The sequence below is a fragment of the Malania oleifera genome, chromosome 12 (assembly GCF_029873635.1).
Source record: "Malania oleifera isolate guangnan ecotype guangnan chromosome 12, ASM2987363v1, whole genome shotgun sequence".
NCBI classification, from domain to species: domain Eukaryota; kingdom Viridiplantae; phylum Streptophyta; class Magnoliopsida; order Santalales; family Ximeniaceae; genus Malania; species Malania oleifera.
The window spans coordinates 62,953,828-62,977,180 of NC_080428.1; the positions used below are offsets into that span (position 1 = coordinate 62,953,828).

Below are 23,353 nucleotides of genomic sequence, written 5' to 3' on the forward strand. Positions count from 1 at the left end.
CCCTCCCTACCGACTTCCAACCCTTTAACTAAATCTTTATCAAACTCCCTCTTCACCATTCCACTCAAAACATCAACCAAAACCAACAGAAAACGAGATAATGGATCCCCATGTCTAACACCTCTCGATGTAACCATATTTTAGTTTCTCCATCCATAATAGCTGAGAAAAAAAAAGGCATTAGGCAAGCAATTCCCCATCCAAATCCTCTATCTCTTCCCAAACCCTTTTCTAGCCAACACCTTATCCAAAAAATTCCATCTAACCCTATAATAAGCCCTATTATAAGCTCTCCCAAAATCCAATTTAAAAATCATGCCCTTTTCTCTCTTCCTATGAATATCCTCCACAAGCTCATTAGCAACCAAAATAGCATCCACAATTTGCCTAACCCTCAAAATGCACTTTGAACCTTAGAAATGGTATCATCCAACACCACACTCAACCTAGTAGCTAATAACTTAGCAATGATCTTATACACACTCGTCACTAAACTAATAGGCCCAAAATCATCAATCTTAATAGATATATTCCCCTTAGGCACCAAAGTGATGAAAGTGGAATTAATTCTCTTGCTAATAATCCCATTACAATAAAATTCATTAAATATCTTTAACAAATCCAACCTAACACATCTCGACAATCTTGAGAAAAAATCTAAATTAAACCCATCTGGACCTGAAGCTTTATCCCTCTTCATCCCAAACGCAGTTTCCTTCACGTACTCCAAAAAAGGTCTTCCCAACCATCTCACATGGCCCCCAGAATGGGATTCCAATCTAAACCATCAATCATAGGCCTACAAAATCCTCCTCCAAATAAAGATTGAAAGAGAAATTAGTAATCTCATTTGCAATCAAACAAGAATTAGAAACAGCCTCAGCTCCTCCCTAATCCAAGGCCCTTATGATGTGTTTTTTTTTTATTATCTTCCCATTAGCCAACCTATGATAAATAGATTTTGTATTACAATCACCTTCTTTTGCCCACTTAAATTTAGTCTTGTGCCTCCAACTCCTTGCTTCCTTGAAAATCAAATCCTCCAACTCATTCTTCAACAAAACCCATTTAGCCTCCTCACTCTCCACTAGACTACCACCTTCCTCTTCTCTGTCTAAAAAACCCAACTCCCCCAAATGACAGCCTTCTTTATCCCAATATCCCCAAAAACCACCTCATTCCAAATCTTCAAAGTCTCCTTAAGATGCTTAATCTTTGCGATGAACCCCAACCCTAGCCAAAATCTTTGCACCAATAATCTCTCACCACGGGAGGAAAAGAATTATGATCAAGCCACATAATCCCCTAAAAAATGGTAAATTTAAATTTAAACAAATCTAAAAAAGAGTATATAACTTCCCATTATCTTCCTAACTCCATCTTATCCCCTAAAAATAGTAAATTTAAAAAGTGAGGCACACAACTAGAGCAATGTTAGCATCCCCATGAGCAAGAAAAAACAATTCGTCAACAAAGCACAAATTAGTTAAGCCCAATTTACTACACATAATAGTACGATGTTTTCCATGAGAGATGGCATGATTTTAATAGCCTTTTGTAAGAGTCTCCAAAACCATGACAAAGATATAGGGAGAGATAAGAAACACCCTGCCATATGCCCTTTCCGCATTTAAATAAACTTTAATAGTGTCATTTATCACCATGGCAAACTGAGGAGAGGATATACACTCTTTTAGCCGCATCAAAAAAAATAAGGCTGTCAATACACTCTGAGATGAGAGCGATAAAGACCCAGTGAAACAGAATCGAAGGGCTTCTTGGGTCCAATTTCAAAGAAAACTTTGGAGGGCTGGAATCCAAAAGTAAAAGTGCAGTAGTTGTTGAGTTACTAAGCTATTATCTTGAATAATTCTTCCTTCAATGAAAGGAGTTTGTTTTGGTCTAACAAAAGAAGACAAGCTGCTGGCTAAAATTTTTGTCATACACTTGTATATGATATTGCAACAAGCAACAGGTCTGAATCACTTGATAAAGAAGCATTTTTAACCAAGGGCACAAGAACTGAGAGTAACATTATTCTGCTTCAGACTCTTTGAGTCTTTGAAAAAGGATTTTACAGCTCTGACAACATCCTCCCCCACACTAGTCCAGAAAAATTTGAAAAACCTTCACGTAAAACCATCAGGTCCAGGAGCTAATCTTCAAAGAAAGAAAACATCCCTTTTTTAATCTCTTCTCTATCAACATCCCCCTTTAAGATGGTCTTAGCTTCATCAATCAGAGGAAATCAATAGTAGTATTCAGAAAATCAGTATCACAAGAACAGCAGATTTTTATTTTTCTTCCTCAAAAAATTATTATAGAACCCCAGAAGCTCCTTTGAGATTTCTTAAAAAGAAGAACTTACCAAAGAATCAACCAAGGATCTGATTCGGGCCTTGGCTCTTTTATCCTTAAACTATTTAGAAGAATTTTCTATTTTTGTCCCCTATTGGAACCAATCTACTCTTACATTTCCCCTTCAATCTTCAACAAACACAAGTATTCCTGCAATTTCACATTTAGATCATTATTGTCCAAACTCTAGACTCTAGAGTTAAGTGCATCTTATTCAAGATTGGTTTAACTCACCCCTTAAATCACCAAACCTGATGTTGAGGGAAGAGAATTGAGTATTGTGAAGATCCTTAAGATCATATTTAAGGAGCTTGAGTTTCTGGCAAAGAACAAACATGGGTGTACCAGATATGTTAACATTCTCAACCTTAGCAATGAGTATGTTTGGTCCAGCAATTAAAAAAATATGAAAGGGGTATTCATTTTCCCAGGATTTCTAAAGGAACAAAAGTTGACTAAAATGGGACAGTGGTCAGGAACCCCAGGGGGAAATGAGAGAGATTGGGCAGAGGCAAGCAACCTATTAAGCTTGTGAGCAATAAACTGTTCTCTAAAGGAAGATGTAATCAAGATCATATCTCTTTTTGTGCCTCTCTACGCTTGGTCCAACAGAAAGGAAGTGCTCCAACCAGATTCATATAAGAAATTCTAGAAGACTTCCATCCCAGCTATATCACCAGCTGTCATGCCATTTGAGTTTTCTGATTTTTGAAGCATTTTTAAGTGTGTAAGAATCCCCTATAACCAACCACGGCAATCAATTAATATTTATTGGGAGACAGAAGATCAAACCATAACAATTCCTTTCCTTGAAGTTGTTTGAACCACACAGGAAAATGATCCAACGTATGTGACTGATAGAGATATGCCGAGTTATAGCAAACCCAAATCCTGCCTCCCTTCTCTAAGGAGCTGTAATTATGCATAAAGATCCAGGCCCTTTAAACAGATCTAGAAACTTTGCTTAAATTTCTAGCTTTCTCTTAGTCTCATACAACCCAAAGAACCACAAAATTCCTGGCCTTTTTTTGCTTTACCAGGTCATCAAGATGCTGCATGACTTGAATGATTATTGATTTATGATACTACTCTTTGCCTTATTCTAAGGAGGCCTACTCTTCTTCTTGCCTTTATTGGCTCTAGAGATTTTATTACCATGAATGACATCTCAGGAGATTTCCTTGAAAATAGAGTTTTTGACCTTTGTGACACTCTTCTTGTCTGACAAAATTTCCCTCACCATTTTCTATATAGTTAATACTCTTATTGCGAATAGCAACGTAATTAGCCTCATCCACATCCTTTATCTCTCAGCAAAGAAAAAAAATTTAAATCATTTAAAGCACGCTACTAAAATTCACATAACCAAACTAGAAGGAGCAGTCACCATCATTCTTTAATGAACTGGTATTCTCAAGGCATAGCATTCTTTGGACACTCTTCAGTATTTCCAAGGCATTCCTTTTGATCAATAATAACAATGACACCACTCTGATCATCAGATATGGCATTCTTTGGACTCTTCTCATCAATTTCAAGGTAATTTTTTCTAACAACATTAGCAAAAACACCATTTTGATCATCACCAGGATCTTGTTCACTCTTAGCAAAATCTGGGCTTTCAGAAACCATTTCTTTAATATAACACAGTCCTTTGCAACAAGACTAAAAAACAGCACAATTAGGACTTCTAACAGTTTCCAAGCATATTCCACCTCAATAGTAATAAGCTCAATAGAGAGGGTTCTAATATCCACAATCCAGTAGTTTCTCATTTGCATCTACCTAAATACAGGATCTAGCATATCTCAAATTTTTCATTCGCCCTGTGCACACATCAAACTCAAAATACAATGGAACTCCAATTGAACTAGCTATGTAACTCAATCCCACTAAAATCCGATAGACAGAATATCAACAAAAAGAAAATTACACAAATAGGGACTTTGTCAATTTGAATATTGATTCCTCAATCAAAAGATCCCATTTCAATAGAAACAAAGGGGGTATTACCTATGAACCATTGTCCAGTTTCTAATATCCAAGCATTATCTTCTTTCTTGCAACTTTGGAGACATAAGCTCCTGAAGCCAAAGAAAATATTTTAATCTTTCCAGCCTTTTTATTAATAAAATTATCGAACTTTCTTAATAAATTTTATTCTCTCCCTTGATAAATTTCTTTTGCGATAAAAAAAGAAATTCCAGATTTTCCCAGTTATATTTTTGACTTACGAGAAAAGAGGGGGACTTAATCAAGAATCTCCCTATCAATGCATCTCCCATTTCTTCAAATCCATATTGAAAACATCCTCAAGAGGTTTTCAATAATCTTGCCCTTCAAAGAAGATGGCTAGAAACACTGTAGTTCAGAATCACGGGCGATAGAGGAGTTCAACAAATTTCTCCAACTCGAGCTTCCTAGCACTTATCTTGCATAATGTTCTTTAGTTTCAGCTTTGAATCCTCCTCGAGAGCCATTAAATCTCAAATATCTATTCCAGTGAATTTCTTCATATCCTCCATGCAAGAACCAAGGGAATTCTCCAAATGGTTGACAAAATCAACAGAACAATTGGATCAACAGCATCAAAACTAGTGATCAATCAGAAAACACCAAACCTTGTATCAATTATTTGAAAATAAAGCGATATTGGCTGTTCAACGCATGTTAGTTCAAGAACAGTAATGTGCAAAAGTGAAAAAACAGACTTTCCTGCCATTGTATTAATGTTACCGATTAGTTGTTATTTCATTCACCCCTTACATTTGATCCAGCACGATACATGAAACATAACATACAAAAACACGTCACTTCACAGATGATTTGCTATTGGGTATAAAATTCAAACATTCAATTCAAAATAACCATCATTTTGAAAACTAATCAGCAAATTCAATTCCAAATTCCAAACTGACATGATTACTGTAATAATGAAAGTGTGGTGTAGGATGCATATAGAAACAAGAACACACACGCACACAAACAGAAGCAAACATAAAGAGTAGGTAAGATGAAGAAAATAAAGAATAGAGGGGAGAAAAGAACAAACAGCAGCAAAGCTGAAGCAGAAACAGCAGCAGGGGAACCACCCAGAAGGAAATAAGGAGAGAGAAGGAAGAACAGGAGGGATGGGGCTGAGAGAGAGAGAGAGAGAGAGAGAAACCAGTTCTGAAATTCAAATCATAACTGTCTAATACAATACAAAACAAAGTACTAATACTCCCAACGTTACAACTAAAACAAATAACAAAAAAAAAACTCAAAAAAATTAAAATACACAGAATAACCCTAAATTAACTAAACTTCTACGATTAGCAAAGTTTTTCAAACTAAATAAAAATCTTAATTTCTAAATCTATAGCTACAATATAAGCATCTAAAGTTTTCCATCGGTGGCCATCCATAACAGTGCATATCAAGTGGTATCAATGTCAATACATAAGTCCCAGACTACTCTTACAGGAATGAGGCACATAAAGTGATATGGAAGCACAACTGTGCAGTCCTTATTAAGGAATTAAAGAAAAGAGCTGGAACAAATAGGCAATAATCAAGGTGTTAGGAGAACTTCACAGGAGAATGTCACGTGATCTAATGAGCGGCCTAGTCATCACTCCGTCTAAAAAAATATAAACTTTCTCTACAGTGAGTGTGGTGGTTCTTTTTCTTTTGTTGGGGATGGGGGGAAAAAGAGTTAAAGAATCAACCAGATGATTAAATCATTGACCATCATCTGGCCAGACTAGCCATTGAATTTGTAAATTTCTAATATTATTATACTAGACTATAGTAAGGAATTCAAGAAAAAAGCAGGAGCAAATAGGCAATAATCAACGTGGTAGGAGAACATCATAGGAGAATGTCACATGATTTGATTAGCAGCCTAGTCATCACTGCATCTAAACAATATGAACTTTCTCTATTTGTGTGGTGGTTCTCTTTCTTTTGTTGGGGATGGGAGAAAAAAGTCAAAATCATCAATGATCATCTAGCCATACTAGCCATTAAACTTGTAAATTTCTAATATTAGACCTAAATTCCTTGTCTCCTACTTTCCTTCATTAGTACACATTAAATATGACAACTTACAACATCCATTTACTTCAGATGTTCTGTCAGTGCATAGAGTCAAAAATACATTTCTAAAAACCACAATTTTGAAAATAAATCAGTGCATCCAATTCCAAGTTCCCAACTAATATTATAGCTTTCATAATTGAACATGTATTACCTTCCCCAGAAAACCTATGTTTGGCCGGAGCTTTTCAAATACTACCTTAACATAAATTCACACACAAGAAAAACTATAAGAAAGCTCCAGTAGCAGACTTTGCCTAGATACATCAAAAGCTTGGGGAAAAGATGCCTTGTTTAGGCATGACACAATAAAATGAAGATGCTGTACAAAGTTCTTGCCGAAGGCTGCCCATGAGTATAAGCTCACAGAAGAGTTTATTTAACAGTGAAGGAAAGAGTGAATACATGACCACAACATAGCGGCGTTGGATAAGATACGTTATGTTAGTAACCTAAATTAATGCCACCCAAAACTGAACAGCATTTCCCAAAAGAAGGATCCACTGAAAACTCTACAATGTACTAAGGTCCCATAGTACTTACAAGTTCTTGACAGTGGTCAAGTTGCCTATTTTTAACAAACTAAATCTAGTAAAAATATGGCATTGCCAATCAGCAATCTTGAGATTCAGGAAGAAATCAAACGTACCAGGAAAACGTCCACGGCCTCCAACTCTACCCAAAGCATAAACACTGCTTGAGACTTCTCCACCGTCTTTGGACGACCCGTAAGGCATTTTGCAACTATTGCATCACATGTTTCTTTTGCATACCTATTGACAACATAAATCTGAATTTCAATCTAAAACCGATAAACAGATGAGAAAATAAAAATGTATTCACCGCAGCATACAAAATTGAATGCAGAAATATTTTACAGAAACATTTTCACCTTCCAGCATCGGCATCAGCAGCTCTTAAGTACGCGATTAGCGCATCAAGTGCCTTCTCTTGCACTGGCGCATTGGAATCGGCCACAATTTTTCTAAAAAGTGGACCTGATCAAATCCGAAACCAAAAAAACAAAGCATCTATTAAGATCGGCAAAACCGCTACCCCCACCATCGCACATTACGATCACATAAACAGATTAAACTAAGAAAACAAACTAATGAATCAGATCCGTGCCGCCCAACCGAAACCCTAACTCACCAAATTCCCGTAGGCGAGAATCCTTTGGATCCCTGATTGAATCACAGACGGCCGCGAGGTCAATGTTGGCCTCGTTCCTAACCTTCCAGTTCTTGTGTAGCAACCGATCCTCCCATGGCAGTTTCTTCGCCTCCTTCAGCAACTTCTCTTCCTCCGACATTGTAACAACAGATTTATATACCTATGTATAACCCTATCCGCAGCTTTCCCACTCTTTTCTGCGAAGTTGAAGAACGAAAAAGTAGAGAGAAAAATCAAAATTACAGAGAGAGGGGGGCGAGAGAGTATCAATTTCTTCGTTTTCCTCTGGCCAGTGCCGGCGACGGAAGGCCCAGTGCCCAAATGACGAAACCAGAGGAGAGAAGAGCGTACGATTATCTTTTTTGAGAGAGAGAGAGAGAGAGAGAATGTAATGGTGTTTTGGATTGTACGCTTTGAACGAATAATAACATCGAGTCGCGCTCGAGTCACGTGCGCTTCGACCGTCGGCTGATTGGGCACTGGAACCCACATAAATGCAGTCTGACCAATACTTTCAGCGCGTCTACTGTGCCTCAATGAGTAGGCGCGTGGGATATACTGTTTGGATCTATTTTGGTTGAGCGGTGTAATTTGTAGGACCCAGATGCGGGAAGGGGTGGAGCGGGGAGACGACACAGTACTTGTAAACCAAAATTAGTGAGGGGGGTGAGAATCTCACGCACTCTCCTCCACGATATATGGTATGGGAATCAGACATTTGCCGTCGGATGTTGAGCCTTGAGCACGGCCGTTGATTTAATACCAGCAGATCATCGATCAAACGGCCGAGAGAGAATCTAGGACTGGACCCTATTCTAAAGTGGGTCCCTTTTTTTCAGTGAGCCGGCACGCCGACTAGGACCATTAAAACGACTAGCAGTCTATGTGGTGGAAATCGGAAGGGGCACCGCTTACCAACTCCCCGTCAGCGGAGAATAAACAAATGATCTACAGACACGTGGCTTTCGAGGGCTTATTCGTCAAACAAATTTTATTTGCGTTGGAAGATGTTGGTCTGATTTACGAAAGCGCCCTGCGTGGACACATCCTAAGGTAATAGCGGTTGCGTGGCTTTAAGCTATTGGCCTTGTGTGTTCCCACTTCCCCTACCGCCTTCAAAAATTTTGAAATTTTTCAAATTGAACTGCATGGGTTGAGCTTGACTTCTAGACGGCCCGGCCTTAAGGACTAAAAACTTTTGGTTAAAAAATTAACCTTTGGGGCTGGCAATATTAACATCGGCGGTCACCCAAAAAAGCGAGCAGTGAAAATAATAAAAACCGTAATTGACACCAATTGGTAAAATAAAAAATATATAATTTTTAATAAAATTGTTTTAAATTGAGAAATCAGATATGTGGTGCAAAAAAGTTAAAAGGAGGCTTCATGTTAATAAGTCTGGCAAGACCGATAAATTATATTTATTAATTATCAATTAATTTAATTAGTTAGTGACTTGGTTTGCTTATTAGCTTAAAATAAGTTTTAGTTGAATCAATTTTGAGCTTAAACTCGAGCTTGAGTTCGAGTTCGAGTTCAAATCATTTATATGTGAAATGAGTTTTAACCGAATCGAATTCGAGCCAAACTCGAATTATATATATGTTAAATAAGTCGAGCTCAAACTGAAAATTTTACACTCAAGTCGAACTCACTTATAAATAAACGAGTTGAGCTCAAGCTCACCAAAACTCGGCTTGGTTCATTTGCAGTCATAATATTTGTCTCATGCCTCCACTCAAACGCAAGCTTAGATACACAATTGTCATTATCAAAACATGAAGCTTTAACTTCGTGATCTAAAATTTTAAAATATAATTTTGTGATTGTGATTAAATATTTAGCAATTTAGCAAATTATAATTTCAAAAATAACTTCAATTATTATATTACAAAAAAATGATCATTGGAAGGTAAAAAAAAATTACACTTGGGATGGAAATGACGGATTATTCATCATCTGTCGCGATTATCTAATCAAAAACATCGTAAATCCGTCACTTGATTGAGTTAGATATCGACTGTAATTTTCTCATCTCGATAATCTATCAAATTCGTCATAAATTATTTCGACCCAATTTGTTTTGTTAGGTGTACATGTCAATTAGTAAATGAGGATTTGTTACTATTGAATCATGTTACATTTAACTTTGAAATTTTGATTGATATAAACTTGTTATGAAACCTACTTATTTATATTTTTTGTTATTATTAATTTTTGATAAATTGAAAATAAGATTTTATAAATTTTATTTTTTGTGATAACCTCTTATTATAGTGAACTTCTGTAAATTCATTTATTTTATATAATATCGTGTGAATTTCAAATATAACTAAAAATCCATTACATTTATAAAATTTTGTAAAAATAGTAGAAGTTATTTTTTAAAGTATTTTTGTTGTTTTTCAATTGTAATGTATTATAACACTAGAAAGTGGATTTAAAACATAACAATAACAATTAAATAAGAGTGAAATATTAAGTTAGTCTCGTTGTTATTGAGAAAAAATAATTTTAAATTCTAAATTATAAAATACCAAAAAAAAGGGCAAAAATAATTCGTGGAGATATGGAGAATAGCTTACTTGGTTAATTAATGGATTTGTATGTACATTTAATTCTAAAATAAAAATTAACAAATTATTATTATGTGTATGACCCCAAAAAAAAAAAAAAAAATGAAACTCCACAATAGGGGCATTCAACAACCTGACCAATCCACTCAACCCAACCAACCCAAATTGAATTGATCTTAAAAATCGATTTGGAATGATTTATAGGTCAATTAACGGTTTCCCATTTTACATAACCTAATTATACGATTTGGTCTACCGGTTTAATGTCAAATTCATCTGACCAATCTAAACCGTCTCTTTGTACATGTATATATATATGTCTATTATTACTTAAGAGTACTTATGAAATAATGCATAAGATGGACTATGCAATGCACATATGCATTTTGGAATGTTTAAAATGTAGACATCCCATTTTTCAAGGATTTTATATAGTAAAAATTAGATTTATCATTTTATTACTCTCATTATTCAATTCAAATAATATTTTGCAAATATTTATTTGTACAATTTAACATAAAAATAAAAAAAATACATGAAAAATAAATAAATTTTTTTAAAAAAAATGTTGGGTTTGCTCTTCCATGCTTACACCTGCACACACGTCACAAGAGAGTAATAGATTGATAAATACAAATAAATCAGAATAAAAAATCAATTAATTAACTTTAAATTTAATTGACGAATTAAAATTGATTTAACAATCAAACTTAATGAATTAATTAGTTTAAATTTGATTTATCAATTAAGATTGACTGTTCAATCAAACTTAATTAGATGTTCTACCTTTGGTCTATAAATAAAGCTTAGCAGAAGAATGGTGAGGAGAAAATTGGATACCAAAAAAAGAGTGAGACAAGAGGCTGAGAGACTGAGATTGAGAAGCTTGAAAAATAATGAGAGAATAGAAAAACTAAGAGTGAAAAGGAGTTGGAAATTGGTGCATCGGGAGGCTTTCAAGTTCATATTTCATAAGGCCAAAGAAATTGGGCAAGACAGGCTAAAGGTGAGAGAAATTGAGAAAGGATTCCGAGTAGAAGCATCAAAAGCATAAGGAATTTCTGAAAGTTTACAAGGTTAGTGCTTTTTTTTTCTCTATTTTCATAGAATTTAAAATGTTGATGCAATTTGAAAATGTGAAAAAACCTAACTAGATGGGGACATATGACTTGATTAGTTTGTGTTAGAATTGGTGTATTCCCAAGAGGGGGGTGAATTGGAATTTTAAAATTTATCTCCTAGGTTAAATGAAATACCCGTACAATACAACTTAGGGTCTTTCTATGCAATTCCAAATGCGCTAATAATATAATGTGCGTAAATTTAAATCAAGCGCATCATTCACACCATAACATACATGTGTAGTAAATATAAAGTGCAAAAATATAAACAAGGCACACGATATATTATCGGGGTTCGGCCAATTGTGCCTACGTCCCCCCCTCTAGCTCGCAAGTCCGAGGATTCCACTAAAGGCTCACTTAACGTGTGGAGCAGCACCGATTACAACCAGGTCAATTAGCATAGGGCTGACATTAACTTTTACAACCAGGTCAATTCAATTGGCTGACCTCAACCAACACGTCTTAACAAGATGGCGCACCTAACTTTCCTAACCGGGTCTAAGTCAATCGGGGACTATTTCAAAGGGCTAGTCTCCCTCTTCAGGCCCGTGCCTGGACATACACCAGTATTTTCACAATCAATGAAATGATGCAGTGATTATGCTTTCATGTAAAGCATATGTGTACCCAATTACGCGTAATCACATACACCGCCAATAAGATATAATAAGTAAGTTCAATGTGGTTTAATATATTAACTCTCAAATATATTTACAATCGATGTGATCAGTGCGTGAGAGTGTGAACCAGTATAATCTTTGTATCACAAAATGTATTCAATATAAATGCTCAAACAAAGATATCAGCCAATCCTTATATATATATTTCAACCAGCAGATCTTCTCAATAGTATAAAGCTTACACACCGAATAAATTGGGTTTGCAAAAAGAATTTTAATCTTTGTATCCAACAAAAGATATAACTCAATGAATATTGCCACAAAGATTTTTTAACTCATAAACAAATATCTCTTCGAATATTTTTTAAGATAAAACATTATAGATATTTGCAAATGATTTTGAAAAGATTTTACAACCAAAATAAAATACAAGTTTCTCAAGATGTTGCAATGAATGTGTAATCTCAGAAGATCTAACAAAGTCTTCTTAGGATAGACTTATTAACAAAGTCTCCTAAGAATACTTAGGTTTGGCTCTCTAAAAAAAATTATATCAAGCAATCACAAACCAAATGAGAGCAAAACCCTTTTTAAGCAAACAATCACTTAAAATAAACTTACAAAGGATTTAGGCAATTGTAGAAGGTAAGTATGAGTGAATGGGGCTTAGAAATGAGTATTATGGGATTTGGGAATTTCAAAGAATTTTTCTTAATCAAGATTGTTAATCTTTTGCTAATTACTCCAAAATGAGGGGGTATTTATAGACTACCCCTAAAATATAACCGTTAAGGACATGGTTGGAATAATTAGAAAAGTTTTAATGATTTTTAATTACTTTAACCCCGTTTTACCGACTTAACCACGGTAAAAAAAAAAGGTCCAACCCCAGACCACCGGTCGAGTAAGACAAGTTCGGTTGACTCAAGTTCTTAGGGTTCGATCAACCGAGCCAAAAATGAACTGCCGGTTCGGTCGACCGGACATGTATGTCCTAGGTGATTTTTCCAATTTTGCGAGGTTCTGTCGACCAAGGTTATTTTGAACTATACTGGTCGGTCGACCAAACAATTGGGTTCCCACACATGGGAACTCGATTGACCAGGTTGGTGTAATACAAAAAGTGCTTGATCAACTAGGAAGTCAAAATGTTGACTTGCTAGGAGGTTCGGTCGACGGGGCCAAAATGAACTACATAGTTCAGTCAATCGGGCTGTGGTCAACTTGTTGACCCGGACCAAGTTCGGTCGACCGGGGGCAAAATAGACACGAGGTGCCGGTCGACCAAAGGTGCACATTTTGTGCATTTTGGTCCTGTATCATCCAAAAATCGCCCTATTCAAGTGCTTAACACATAAAAGTGAGTGTGTGGGTGTCCTAGGATCATTTTTACATCTTTTTGAAGACACTGAAAAAATCCGGCATCGGTCGACTGAATCCCTAAGGTCTTTCTAAGGTCATTTTCGTTTTGAACTTACCTATCGTATCATGTAGGTGATGCATGCAATTATTACAATCAAAACCCTATTTACTATTACAAACCCTTTGCAGAAATGAAATATATTACAACACATATATTGAGTCTTCAACTTCAATCTCTTCTTTGTGCCATCATTATGATCTGCCAATTTAAACCTGCACATGAACTAGATAGTCATTAAATGATTAAGTATTTATCATAATCAAAACAAGGTATGACCCATTAGGTCAATAGTTTGGGATTGAAATAATTATTCATAATTTTAGACTTGACATTCAAAATCTCAAATAGATCCCTTAAAATCTTAAATAAAAACTCATCAAACTTAACAAATAATTTCTAAAATTTTGACCCAAAAGCCCAAATATCCGTACTTCAAAATTCATATTCAAGGACCTGGATCCAATGACTCAAATCTAAGAACCCCAGGCCAGATCCAGGAACTTGGGTTTACTTGACTCGGGTCCAAGTCACCTGCCACGTGTCACCTTTTAAATTTTCAAAAATAAAGAAAGAAAAGAAAATGTTGCTTGCTACCACATTTTGCATGGATGGCTAACACGTGGCAGCCTTCTCCCTTTTCCCACTTTCCTTTCCTCGAATCGGGTCAATCCGATTTGACCCAAGTCAATTCAAATTGACCCGTTGACCTAGTTCAAATCGGTTGAATCGACCTGACTTCCTTGGACCGCTTTTTTTTTTTTTTCAATTAAAAAATTTATTTTTAATTTTGAAAACTAGAAAATGGTAAAAAAAATTCAAAAAATTAGGAAATTTATTAATTAAATAAATAAAAATTATTTCAGTCATTTTTTACTTGAGAAACCAAAAAAAAAGGAAAATAAAGTACCAAAAATAAATTTAAAATATTTTAAAAATCCTAGAGAATTTTTGCAACAATTTCTAAAATTTAAGAGTATTTTAAGGATCCCTTTTGCTTAAAATCTAAAGGTTTGGTGACCACCTTTATAAATTTTTGCAACAATTTCTAAAATTTATAGCTTCACCATAGTCTTCTCATCAAAGACTATATCCCTGCTGATCGCCACCTTGTTTGCCGCTGGGTCACATAACTTAGCCCTACATTTAATTTAAGACGCCGAGCCTTTTCAGAAAGAGTCTAGTTCATCCATTCTGTCACACCATTTTGCTGAGGTGTCTAACGAACTGTAAAGTGTCTTTTGATATCTTGCTCTGCACAAAACTCCATAAACCAAGAATCAGCGTACTCGGTCCCATTATCCGACCTTAAGTATTTGATTCTCCTCCCCGTTAGGTTTTCCACTTCAACCTTCTAAATCTTAAACTTGACAAACGTATCTAATTTGTGACGCATAAAGTAAACTCAGACCTTCCATGAGTAATCATAAATGAAAATCACACAATACACATGTCCACCCTTTGATGCAACTCTAACCGGGCCCAAACATTTGAATGCACATAATCTAGAATACCCTTTGTCTTGTGTATAGCTAATCTGAACCTTGCCCTATTTTATTTTCCAAGAACACAAATCCTACAAAATTCCAACTAACATGATTTCAAGCCCTTCAACAATTTTCTCTTGTGTAATTCTTTCATGTTGTGTTTCCCCATATGCCCAAGGCATATCATTTGATTCAACATCTATGGCTGCAGCTCCACCTACAATGGCAATTCCCTGCAATGTGTAGATATTCCCATCCAGGTTCTGCCCTTTTCATTATAGTCATATTACCTTTCCATACCGTCAGAATTCCACCTTTGGACTTGTAATTAAAGTCATTACAATCTAATGTACCAAGTGATATCAAACTCTTCCTTAACTTTGGTATATATATTACATTACACAACGTTTTTATAACACCATCAAACATTTTTATCTTTACATTTCCTATGTCAATGATCTTGCAAGAAACATCATTACCTATAAGAACTAATCCAAAATTCACTAACCTGTAAGTGTTGAACCACTTCTTGTTCGAAGTCATGTGATAAGAACATGCTGAGTCAAGTATCCAAGAGTCCGTTAGATTATCCAGCCCTGCTGAAACTGATAGAACATCACCATCACTACACGTTGAACCTCCTTTTTGAACAACATTCATAGATTTTGAAGTACCCTCATATTTTTCAGAATTTTCCTTCTTCCAATCCGGACACTCCGGTTTCACATGCCCATTTCTACCGCATTTATAACATCGAATTTCTTTCTTCTTCTTCGATTGATTTCAGGATTTCTAACTTGATCCATGTTTGGATTTTCCTTTGCCTCGCTCATTATTACCCTTTACCACAAGTCCTTCTCCTTCATCACATATTTTCAATCTTTGATGAAAATTCAGTAAAACATTTATTACCTCTTCAAGATCAAGAGTTTCTTTTCCGCATGTAAGAGTGGTCACGAGATTTTCATAGGTATGAGTCGAGGGCAAAGAGTTTAACAACATCAATGTTTTGTCATCCTCATCAAACTTAACATCAACTCTCATCAAATCACTAATAATTTAATTGAAAACATTAATGTGTTGATCTAAGTTTGATTCCTCAATCATCTTAAGTCAATACAAACGTTGCTTAAGAAAAAGTTTATTATTAAAAGATTTGGACATGTACCGACTCTCTAATTTTCACCATATAGCCACTGGAGAATTCTCCCCCATCACCCGATAGAATACTTCGTTGGCCAAACACAAGTGTATTGTAGAAGCGGCCTTTGCTAAATCTACCCATGTTGCCTCATCCATTCCTTCTGGTTGAGTATCAAGTAAAGTCTTAGTCATTCCTTAATGGACAAGAATATCTTTCACTCTTCGATACCATAAACCAAAGTTCTCGGTTCCATTAAATTTGACAATGTCAAATCTTGCAGAAGACGATCCCAATGCCATAACAACAATCGCTCTAATACCAATTTGTTGTGATATGGATCGAATAATTAAAATGTACGGCGGAATAAATACAACAAGTAAATGAAACACAACCAGAAAATGATAAACAACAAGAACAATAACAAGATTTACATGGTTCAGCAAAACCTATACCCATAGAAGCAATGTCACAAGAATTTCACTAAGGAAATCACAAAGTACGCAATACATTTCTCAAATGATAAAACTTCTTCTCAATACATGTCCAGAATGACATATATAACAATCTCTCGGAGGTTTCCCTCCGATTACCCAACCACCCCAACGTTCGAATTCAAAATGCAAAAAACTGCTCGCAGCCCATAACTTCTTATCGACGAGAACAGGGGATTTGTAGATGAGACCAAGAAGGACACTCGATGACGAGAACAGGGCATTCATTGACAAACCCATTTTACTGCTCTTGGTATCTCAGGATCTCTGAATTTTTCTTATTCTCTGGATCTCCTCGTTGACAAGTACAAGACACATATTGTAAGAACCTGAACCATGATATATAGGTTTATTTTGTAAAAGAGGGGTAAAATGGAAATTCTGTAGACTTCGTCGACGAGGCCATATTTCATCGACGAAGATAGTAGGCTTTTCGTAGATGAAATTTAGAGGTTCGTCGACGAGAAAAAGCCGAGAGGTTTAAGGAAATTTAAATACCAGGGTTCGTTGATGAAATTGCTGTCTTGTCGACAAAATCCCTGAAGACTTTGTCGACGAGGACACCAATTCGTCGATGAAGCCCCTCGGGTCAAAGGCTTATAAAAGATCTTTGGGGGCTGCTTTGGGGCTAAGTTTTCCCAAAAGCTCTCTCTCTCTCTAGAACTCTCCCTCCACTCTCTCTCTAGATTTCTTCACCGATCATTGCTAGAATTGGGAAAAGGAAGTTACCATGAGGATCGTGGAAGGATTCTCTACAACTTCTATGGATCGGAAGACTGTTTCGAGCGTTTTCGGGTTTCGGGCCAAAATTGAGGTAAGGTTTGATTTTTATTTCTGATTCAGTATATGTGTAATAGTACAGATTGTAAGTATGTTTTGTACTATGGTTTGTAGGTTTCAGAGTCTCGGTTCATTGTTTTGAGGACCGTAGAGTTCGTAGTTGGTTTTTAGGTTAAGGTAAGGGGATTCTGTTTATATCAGTCTATTTTCAAAATCAGGATCGATAAGTTTGTAGGTTACGATCGTATGTATGTCATGACTACTTATTTGGGAAAATCTATTAGGTAAAAATACAGGATTTTCGGGTTGCAGTTTTTCAGGAAAATTGGAGTTTTCGGGTATCATCTCTATTTTGTTTGAAAAACTGTTGTTTCCGTTAAAACTATGCTACATCGTATGTTGCAATGGATTCACAGTGGGCCTAGGTCGTCGCAGCGTAGTCGTGTATATGGCAATGTAATCGTGGTGAGACTAGGTGACCTTTGTGTAGTTGCGTATGTAGCAATGGATTCATTATTGGGCCTGAGTCATAGATCTTCGTAGTTGCATATGACAATGTAATTGTTTTGAGACTAAGTGACCTTGTGTAGTTGCGTATGAGGCAATGGATTCACCATTGGGCCTTGATCGTTGCAACGTAGTCGTGTATATAGCAATGTAATCGCTGTGAGATGAGGTGACCTGGTCTAGTTGCGAACTAATGTGATGACACTAACCGTATGTATGTATGTATGTATGTATGTTGGGTATCATATGAACTGGAATGGTTTTTTGAAAATACTGGAACTGTATGTAATTGTATGAAACTGTATGAATTGTTTCAAACTGTATCGTATGTATAGTGTTATAAAGTATGTAAAATGACACTGATATGCCACACATTGATATAAACTACTTTCTTCCTTACTGAGAGGTGTCTCACCCCAAATGTACATACAATATTTTTCAGGGCCTTCAGGTAGTGGTAAGTAGCATCCTAGTGTCGAGAAGCAAGGGTGTCGTAGCTACTACTAGTACCTTCTCGGTACAAGTTTTGGTATCCAGGTTGTCAGGATGGTTTTAAAGACACCTTGGGTGTGTTTAGTAATATGGGAATGTATATCCTAGCTTGTATAGTATAGACTCTAGTATGATACTGGTTATGTATAAAAGACCGTATTCCGCTGCGTATTCTGGATAGTATAGACGTTTGTATGTATGTATGTAGGGCATCCGTTCACCCCATGGGGTCGGACCCTCTTTGTATGTTGTATCAGGTATGTTTTAATTGATACAGAAACAAATTAGGTTACTTAAATTCACCCCCGAGTTCCATTTCCAGGTTTGGGACTTGACACTTGTCGACGAGTCTTCTGCTGCCACTTAGGAACACTTCAAAAACTTATGTTTTTCTTCCTTTGTTTGTAAATCCTACTAAGAGTCACACACAAATATGACAATTTGTTAACTAAAACCATTACTATTTTTCTTCATTTCTTTTATGATCATTTGATGGTTTTTTATAGTTTCAAATAAATTTACGTTTTTTTTTTTTTGTATTTGAAATACTTTTAGATCTATAATTCTATTTCTAAAATTTATATTCTAGAAGTTAAACTATTATTTATGTAAATGATGGTAGACGTTTTATAATAGCTCTAGAAGTTATATCTTTTATTTAGCATTTATGATACTATATATTTATTTTATTGCTTTCACTTTTTAGAATCAAACTTTAACCTATTTGAAATAGTCTTTTAAAACTTTATTTAATTTCAATTGAATTTAATTTATTATAAAAATGATTTGACCTACTTTAAAATATAAAGATAATTTTTTTCTACAAAATGATGTGTATTACCTTTGTACATGATATAGATAAATTACTCAATATTCATGATGTTGCTCCTTTATTTATTTTTATTTTTTTAATTTTTTAGTGAAATATGGTTTCTTTTTTTAGATTCAAACCTTAATCTAACTAAAATAGCCTTTCTAACGATATCCTTATATAATTTTTATTAAATTTTTTAGGTTTTTTTTGTTATTTTTTATCCCACATTGGTAGAATAGTTCCACATTGGTATAAAAAATTGTTTTGAATTTTTTGTATTATTTGTCCCACATTGGAGAGAAGTGTTTTTTGGACTTGAGGTTGAAACTATATAAAGAGCTCAACTCTTCAATTGTAAAACACACCTCAAAGTTGTACATTGTCAATAAGTAGTGAATTAATCGTCGGCGCCCGAGAATGTAGGTAATTCTATACTGAACTTTGTTAATAAATTTTCTTGTTCTTTTTACTGTTTTATTATTAGTTTCTACATTACTTTAGTTTCTTATATATTCAATAGTAATAGTTGTAGTATTGGTGTTTGGCACAAGTGGGGTGCCCGGTACAACAATTGGTATCAGAGCTAGGTTGAATAGTGTTGATACAGAGGTGTTCCTCTGTTAGGATCCTTGATTTCACATTTGATGCCTAAGAAAGGCCTTGTCTAAGCGAGTGCTCAGACACCATTACGGTTCAGTCGCTCCCTAGAGGTCGGTCTGGTCAAAATGGAATTTCACAGGATAAAACAGAGTAGACACAGTTGGTACGTACTATTCATCCTAGGCCTTTTGCTTTGTTGGTTGGTATTGAATATATTGAAGATGGCAGAAACCAGTGCAGAAGTAGAAGAAACTTTGTCCACACGAACTCCAGCCCCTTTAGCTCTGACATCATCATTAAAGACGATAGCTAATGCTCAGTTTGAGGTGGAGAAATTTGATAGTACCAATAATTTTGGTATGTGGCAATGTGAAGTGATGGACATCTTGTATCAACAAGAATTAGATATTGCTTTGGATGATAAACCAGTAGATATGAGTGACAGAGATTGGGAAAAAATCAATCGTCAGACATGCGATTCGTCTGTGTCTCGCTAAAAATCAGAAATATTGTGTTTTGAGGGAGACATCTGTAAAGAAATTGTGGAAGACATTGGAAGATACATTTATGACCAAGAGTCTGGAAAATTGGCTCTATTTGAAAAATAAATTGTTTCACTTCTAGTATCAACCCGGTATTTTGATTAATGACCACATAAATGCTTTTAATAAAATTTTGGCTGATTTGTTAAATTTGGATGAAAAGGTGAAAGATGAGGATAAAGTTATATTGTAACTAAATTCTCTCCCTGATGAGTATAAACATTTGACCACCACTTTATTGTATGGGAAAGATAAAGTTACTTATGATGTTGTTTGTACTGCATTGATTAGTACTGAATGCAGAAAGAATGATCAGAGGGTCCATAATGAAACAACAGAAGCACTAACAATAAGAGGACGTTCTTAGAGCGTATGCCTAGAAGGAAGAGTAAATCTCATGGAAGGAGTAAATCTCGTGGGAGACCTGCTAAAGATGAATGCATCTTTTGTCGTGAGAAAGGACATTAGAAGAAAGATTGCCTAAATTACAGCAGAAGAATAAGGGCAAAACACATTCTAATGCCAATATAGTCAATGATGATGGAAGTGAGTCAAATTTTTCTCTTGTTGGAACATCTTCGTCACATTATTTTGGTGAGTGGATTTTGGATTATGGTTGTTCCTATCACATGTGTCCCAATAGGGAATGGTTTTTTAATTTTGAAGAATTAGATGGTGGGGTTGTTTTTATGGGAAATGATAATACTTGTAAAACAACTGGAATATGATCAATTCAGTTAAAATGTCAAGATGGAACTATTAAGACCTTAACTGATGTTAGGTATGTTCCAAGCCTAAAGAAGAATCTGATTTCATTAGGTGCCTTAGAATCTAAAGGGTTCACTATCACTTTGAAAGATGGAATCTTAAAGATTAAATCAGGTGCGCTGGTGGTGATGAAAGGAATGAGGAAAAATAACTTGTATTATTTATAAGGTAGTACAGTTATTGGCTCAGCAGCTATTGTTTTTTAGAAAGATGCAAGTTCAGATACAACCAGGTTATGGCATATGCAATTAGCACATACAAGAGAAAAATCTTTGCAATAATTAGCTAAGCAAGGTTTGTTAAAGGGTGCAAAGGTATGCAAAGGGTTGCAATGGTTTGTACTAGACTTGATATTTCATAAGTTGTTAGTATGGTGAGCAAGTATATGCATGATCCGGGTAAAGGACATTGGCAAGCCGTGAAATGGATTATGAGATATATTATAAATACGATCGATGTTGGTATAGTATTTGAGAAAAATAATACTATTGATCAACGTATTGTTGGATATGTGGATTGTAATTTTGCAGGTGATTTGGATAAACGTCAATCAACTACTGGATATGTTTTTACATTTGCTAATGATCTAGTGAGTTGGAGGTCTGCCTTACAGTTTACCATTGCCTTGTCTACAACAAAAGTAGAGTACATGACAACTTCAGAGGCTGTTAAGGAAGCTATTTGGTTGCAGAGTTTACTTAAAAATTTGGGAATTGTTTAGAAGCATATTGTTGTGTCTTGTGATAGTTAGAGTGTTATTCATTTGGCAAAGAACCAAGTTTACCATGCATGAACGAAGCACATCGACGTTCGGTTTCATTTTATGCGGGATATTATTGATGGAGGCAAGATACTTCTTCAGAAGATTACTACAACTGAAAATCCCGCAGATATGTTGACCAAGATTGTGACAACAATCAGGTTCAAACATTGTTTGGACTTGATCAATATCTTGCAAGTCTGAATATTTTTGAAAGGCGTCGATGATGTGGAACTCAATAAAATGTCGGTGACTGAAAAATTTGTTGAATTTATCGTCAAGGTGGAGATTTGTTGTTTTTTGTCCCACATTGGTAGAATAGTTCCACATTGGTATAAAAAGTTGTTTTGAATTTTTTGTATTATTTGTCCCACATTGGAGAGAAGTGTTTTTTGGACTTGAGGTTGAAGCTATATAAAGAGCTCAACTCTTCATTTGTAAAACACACTTCAAAGTTGTACTTTGTCAAGAAGTAGTAAATTGATCGTCAACGCCCAAGGACGTGGGTAATTTTATACCAAACCTCGTTAATTTCGTTTCTTATTCTTTTTACTATTTTATTAGTAGTTTCTGCATTACTTTAGTTTCTTATATATTCAATAGCAATAGTTGTAGTATTGGTGTTTGACACAAGTGGGGTGCCCCGCACAATATTTTTTTGGCTTATTTTTGATATATCGACACTATTTATACTTTATATATACTATAAATAACAAAGTATGCAATAACAAAAAAAAGGTTCAATTAAAAATGTATTTTGTGTGTATAAAGAGATGACTATACCCGACTCCAATAAATTATAAGATTGGTTTATGATATTTCCAAATATATCATTTTTCTTACACCCGAAAACATTTAATTTATACCCAAAAAACATCTAATAAAATAGACCATAAGCTCCTAAAGCTCATGTTTTCTTAGGTGCAATCACATCAACTTGAATATATGAAAATTAAAATTAGGTGCAGCAAGGAAAGCTTTATGAATAAGTTCTATATTATATTGGAGTTCTAATGACTAGCTTTTAGAGTGGGGAATTGTTTACTAACCAAACATTTTTAAAAAGGATCAAATCATCCACATAATAGATAATAAATAGGTAAACAAATAAACAATAAATAAATAAATATTCGATAGCCCCCCACCAACTTGCCCATTTTAGTTCAATAATAGCTTCAGATTAACCTGATTAAAATATAGAAATATTGTGTCTATAAGTGCATCGACTTCACAATTTTGCAACTTCTTGAAATTTTAGACAACTAATGAACAAAAAAAATTTGGAACTTGGCCTACACAAAGAATTTTAAAACTATTAGAGGAATTAAAAAAAAAAACAAATTTTTTAAAGAAGCAATAAATTTTTGGCTTAAGGTTTTTTTTAAAGCAATATTGAAAAACTTTCAATCTCTCAACTATCTTTTGAAGCTGATAGTTCATCGTGTTTACTACACGAATTTTAAATTAAACAAAAGAACGAAAATTTAATTTATATTTTTAGTAAATTATCTTCCGAACAAAGTATGGTATCAATAGTCATTGGGCCAAGTTGATTGGTCCGGTTTGAACCACCTCTCATGATTATCGTTAATAATTGATTACAGTTAACTAAAGCTA

General features: G+C 35.0%; 1 protein-coding gene across 3 annotated transcripts in view; it reads right to left on the bottom strand.

Moving 5' to 3' along the window:
* The window catches only part of LOC131144979 (protein MOR1), a 44,743-nt gene extending 36,777 nt beyond the window's left edge, over positions 1-7,966 (bottom strand). For 2 of the 3 annotated variants that reach the window (XM_058093984.1, XM_058093983.1), the window contains exons 1-3: positions 7,591-7,956; positions 7,331-7,436; positions 7,088-7,211 (exon numbers count right to left, since the gene is read on the bottom strand). In XM_058093984.1, the coding sequence (XP_057949967.1) occupies positions 7,088-7,211; positions 7,331-7,436; positions 7,591-7,750 (390 nt within the window). In that variant the 5' untranslated portion in view covers positions 7,751-7,956. Of the gene's footprint in view, positions 1-7,087; positions 7,212-7,330; positions 7,437-7,590 lie in introns of all 3 variants that reach the window. The other variant, XM_058093982.1, reaches the window with a different exon arrangement.
* Between the last annotated feature and the right edge of the window lie 15,387 nt (positions 7,967-23,353).